This window comes from Cucurbita maxima, unplaced genomic scaffold, assembly GCF_002738345.1.
Source record: "Cucurbita maxima cultivar Rimu unplaced genomic scaffold, Cmax_1.0 Cma_Scf00024, whole genome shotgun sequence".
Taxonomy (NCBI): Eukaryota; Viridiplantae; Streptophyta; class Magnoliopsida; order Cucurbitales; family Cucurbitaceae; genus Cucurbita; species Cucurbita maxima.
Window position 1 is genome coordinate 1,876,362 of NW_019272040.1, and position 4,896 is coordinate 1,881,257.

The 4,896-nt window shown below is 33.9% G+C and overlaps 1 protein-coding gene across 2 annotated transcripts in view; it reads right to left on the bottom strand.

The window, feature by feature from the left end:
- Window positions 1-3,984, bottom strand: part of LOC111497660 — an 11,274-nt gene extending 7,290 nt beyond the window's left edge. For both annotated transcript variants that reach the window (XM_023148522.1, XM_023148521.1), the window contains exons 1-10: window positions 3,799-3,984; window positions 3,634-3,711; window positions 3,382-3,465; window positions 3,115-3,285; window positions 2,957-3,025; window positions 2,735-2,861; window positions 1,864-1,936; window positions 1,507-1,623; window positions 320-439; window positions 194-212 (exon numbers count right to left, since the gene is read on the bottom strand). In XM_023148522.1, coding sequence (XP_023004290.1) covers window positions 194-212; window positions 320-439; window positions 1,507-1,623; window positions 1,864-1,936; window positions 2,735-2,861; window positions 2,957-3,025; window positions 3,115-3,285; window positions 3,382-3,465; window positions 3,634-3,711; window positions 3,799-3,888 — 948 coding nt within the window. In that variant the 5' untranslated portion in view covers window positions 3,889-3,984. The remainder of the gene's footprint in view (window positions 1-193; window positions 213-319; window positions 440-1,506; window positions 1,624-1,863; window positions 1,937-2,734; window positions 2,862-2,956; window positions 3,026-3,114; window positions 3,286-3,381; window positions 3,466-3,633; window positions 3,712-3,798) is intronic.
- Window positions 3,985-4,896: the final 912 nt, after the last annotated feature.

The following is a 4,896-nucleotide window of genomic DNA, read 5'->3' on the forward strand; positions in this document are numbered from 1 at the left end:
TTTTTTTTTTTTTTTTTTTTTTTTTTTTTTTTTTTTTTTTTTTTGCAATTCACACCAAGCTTTGAGAATGAATGAAAAATACAAGGTGCAGAGACAATTGAAATGGCACATTTCAATGACTAAATTGCATATTTAGCCTTAAAAAAGTTAATGAACAATCCCCAAGAAATAAGATAATAACATTACTGCATACCATTTCTTTGTCCGTCAATCTTTGAATTGCCAGTCATTGAAGTTGCAGAATCAGATATGAAACAAAAAGATGTCGGGTTAGTTTACATTTGAAGTTGTACACCCAAGAAGCTAGAAACTAAAATACCTTCTCAAGATTCTACGCAAGTAATATGCATCCATGTGCTCTGACATGCTAGACATCAGGTGGGACTGCCACCAAAAGTTAACAGCAATGGTTAAATCGTCACTATCAACCTGATGAAACCTGTAGAAGAAGAATGGAGTATATATTACAAAAAGAAAACGAAACCCCAATCACTTCCCTATCAGTTAAGGACGACAAAACCCTAAAGAGATTGAAGAAGAGAGATCGGGGAAGACAACACAGAAGCCACCGAATGCAACCTCTTTTCTGAAAGGGAATAGAGATGGGGGAATAAGATGCACTCAGGTATAATCACCTACCAAATATCCTTCCAAAAATAGACCTTTTAACCTTCCCCTACATAACACCGAATAAACTAAGGAACCAAGGGGCAAAAGAGAGGAGGAGATTGGTTCCTTAGGTTTTTACTACGCCCCTCAACTCCCCACTCGAAATCCACTCAAAAGGGTGAGGGTCATACCTACTCATAATCACTTTATACCACAGAGTGTCAAATTAAATAAAACACCACAACTACTAAGCGCCTCGTTGCACAATCTCAATCTCCTAATGCAAAAACCTCCAAGCTCATCTGACTTCACCAACAAATCCCACTTAACCAAATGGGGTCCTCCCCCTTCCTCAACCGCCTACCACAAGAATTCTCATAAATCTCTCAATCATCTTGCTCGCAACTGGGATCCTAGTTGAGATTGTGAGTCCCTTCTACAAAGAGTCAAATACACATGTAGATGTGTAAAGAAAAACACCCGACCAAGTATTTAGTTTTTTACTTGTGTCAAAAACCAAACTCAAGGAAAGAATAGAAAAGAATCTAAAAAGCCAAGACTTTCAAATGCAACAATCACTTTAACCAGAATTTCATATAAATTTGTCATAGGACTAATAGCCCCAGATTAGGTTCTTAGGCCAATGATTGAGAAGTAGACACACACATACATTGAGATTTATTTTTGCTCACCAGATTGGAGTGGGGGAATTTTTGTTGGGCTTTTTTTTTTATTTCCAAGATAGGAGTTCTTCAACTTTTACTAGTAACAATAAGGAGAAGAAGAAGAATGACGAGAAAAATCCCCTTAGAGGTGACAACAACTTTCAAATTAAGAACTGGAAGGCTTCGGAAGGATGTTGTCAATAAACACATGATACTAGACCTTATTACTTACCAGCCTTCTGGAATAAAAAGTGCATCACCAGCATGAAGCATAACGGTCTGAGAGGATTTCATGGAATATTTTGCCCTTGGATAAAGTGAATAGTCGGGCTTTTCTAAAGTAACAGAGCTGAAAAAATAAATTAAGATTTAGGGTGGTTCAATATTCACAATTATGAAAATATATACATATACAATATAAATTAATGATGTTGAGGACACCGATTCATTAAACTACTACCACTAGAACCAAAAGTTTAAATTGGCAATATGGAGTGAACTTAGTCTTTTTAATATATTCAAAACAAGAACAAATACTGAAACTATTTAAAGCAAACAAACATGAAAAAGCAACAAAGAAGTACTTTACCTATGATTAGAGGCCTCTCCATAAATATGCATCGGGTACAGCGAGGGAGTAGAAGAAGGGGGCCACAAAATGACTGGAAACATAAAGCTAGTAGGTATTTATATTGTAACAAAGTGTGTTGGATAAAAAAAAAAGGCATATCTAATTAACGCAAGTAAACACGGAACTTAACAGATTTCAATCATTATGGATATATTTATTCCATCGCTATAACCATCTGTTGATGGATGTGAAATGCCCTTATTTACCCAAAGTTTTTGCATGCCCTATACATTGCCTTGATGATGATATTACTAATCGAAGTGCTTAGATTCGCAATACAACTTTACTCAAGAATTATGAGGTTGACCATCATAGAGTGAAAATTAAGTTTTGTTGTTAAAATTATTTTGTGAAGGATTATGATACCGTTGAGGGATTTTTCTTGATTTTGTACATCCCCGCTTTGCTTGGATCAATTATTTGTTGGGTGACCTCCTGGAAGTTTTCCTAAGATGCATGTTATTGAACTCATATTGATCTTTGGGAATAGTCTTCACTTTTAAGAGAAAGGAATGTTGGGGGATACAGAGGAATGTTGGGGTTATCAGATGCCGAATTTGAATTCCGAATTTTGAACATAGATCGTTACATAGACTGACCAAAAGTAGAGACCAAACGACAAAGACTAGTACATGAGTACTAGCAAATTAACACATCAACAAGCCATGAGTTCTATGATCTTTAATGTTGACAATATAAGAAAATGAAGAATTATAAGACGCCACATTCTTCTATTGGGGAAAGATAGAGAAACGCATCAAACGTATATAGTGGAATGAGAAACATGTGCAATTGGAATCAGGGTAACGGAAGATAATCAAGGACTAACCTTGTTTACTGCCAGAAACTATGCATAGAACATTATGGTGCGGGTCATAGTGAGTACTTGACCTAGATTTAGCACTGTTCAGCCAAAGGTTTATAGAGGCTAACTTCTTTTTCTCCAGAAAAGCAGGCTTCACAATTCACATCAACAAAATGGTGTTAGATATTAAGCAATATAAAAACGAACTACGATATCATGTAGCTTAAGGAAGAGAAATATACAAACTGTTTGAATATCTTTTCTCAGAGGTGCCAATTGTGCCCTTTCTTCGTTTATAACATCCAAAATTGGCACCTGAATTAGACACGAGCAGATATTAAAGCTCATAATACAATTAGAAGAATTGTTTCCTATATCTATCAAATATACCAAAGCTCTTCAACCTGTGCTAAGTATAATTTTTTAGAATCATCTTCAAAAGGCAAACAGCCTTTCTCCATGTCAGGATAGGTCGTCCTGTTAGAATTTGATTCAGTGGAAACAACATTTCCTTCATTCCTTTCTTGCAGACGCTGCTTGCAAAATTGAATGAAAGTAGAAAATGGAAGCGGAACCTAGGAAAGATAGATACATTTATCAGAATCAAAGCAAAATATCCTTAAACTTGAACTTCAAAATTAAAAATTAAAGAATCCTGATAAGGATCGTACTCTCTCATGGCTTCTAAGGTCACCATAAAAAACTGGAGCCGTTCTAGTGAGCATGGCTTCCACTATGCAGGATCCAGCACATTCCTAATGTTCAATTTACAAACACAATTTAATCACCAGCTCAAATCCTCTAATTAATTACAATAAAAGATAAAAGACCTAAGCTAGCTTGGTAAGAAAATATGCAGCTTAAGGAATCGCCAAGTAGCTAGCTTAAGCTGACTAGGAAGATGACGGAAGTTGAAAGATAACCTGCAAATTGTCAAGGCCGCCATGGTATGGATTCCACTCCATTATAGCTCTCCAGTCCTTAACGCATCCAACGAGAACCTTCGGGCCCATAGAACATAAGAAACGGAAGCTAAAGCAATGCCATTACCGAAGAATCAAAATCAGAGGAACTATAATAAACATTACAGCGGGAACGTTGCGAGATTCTATGAGAGAATCGAAGTCTTTCGCCGACGGAGGAACTTCGAAGCGTTGGATTCGCAGATTATCGTCCATTGATCAAGAATTCGTGTGGAGTCGAGGCTCGACTGTCACTAGGAGAGCGCCAAGTACCGCGCCTTTCGAGAGCAGAGAGAGATGGAAGCGCGCTCCAAAGTGGTCTAATAAGCTTATAACTCCCAATTTTATATTTAATACTTCCTCTTATTAAATAAAAAATAAAAAAATTAAGAACTAAAAACAAGTTTAGATAAATTTATAATGATTTTATAAATGCTTTAAAACAATTTTAAAAAAAAAAATTAATTAAGTATTTAGAAAATTATTTTAAATATACTCTGAGTTAATATCTTGTATATATCAACATCTAAATTTTGAGCTAAAATATTAAAACATTGGAGCATTTTCAAACAACCGCCTTCTGTCTTTAATCACTATTAGAGTGTACATGGTTCGGGTTCCGGTTGGATTGAGGAACTTTTTTTTTACTCAATCCAAAAATTCAGGTTGGTTGAATTAGTAACCCAACCCAACCCTCTATTTTCGGGTTGAATTGTCCAGTTGTCAAACAAAATTTAAATTTATTTATCCACAATTTATAATTATTCGGATACAACTTTAGATAAAATATATTAAAAGTTCACAAACAAACTACGAAAATTGTAATATATTAGCATAATTCAACATTATTATAATACTAAATTAAATAAAGACATTTTTTCAAAAATAATTAAAATAAAAAAAATATAAAGATTGATAGTCAAATAAAATAATATTTCTTGAAAATAGATTAAAATAAGAAAAATATAAGAATAGAAATCAAATTAAATAAACAATAAAAATTATCAGTTTAAAGATATTATATATAATAAAAATAAAAATACTATAAAATATTTTAATTGCAATAGGTATAACCTTCCTCTCGAAACTCAACAAAATAATAAAATAATATAAAAAAATGAAACAAAATGATAATAAAAAAAAAGTATATCCTACGGTGTGCTTAAAGAGAGGCGGAGGTACTGGTAAACCTATTTATACTAAAAATTCTTAATATAATTTATA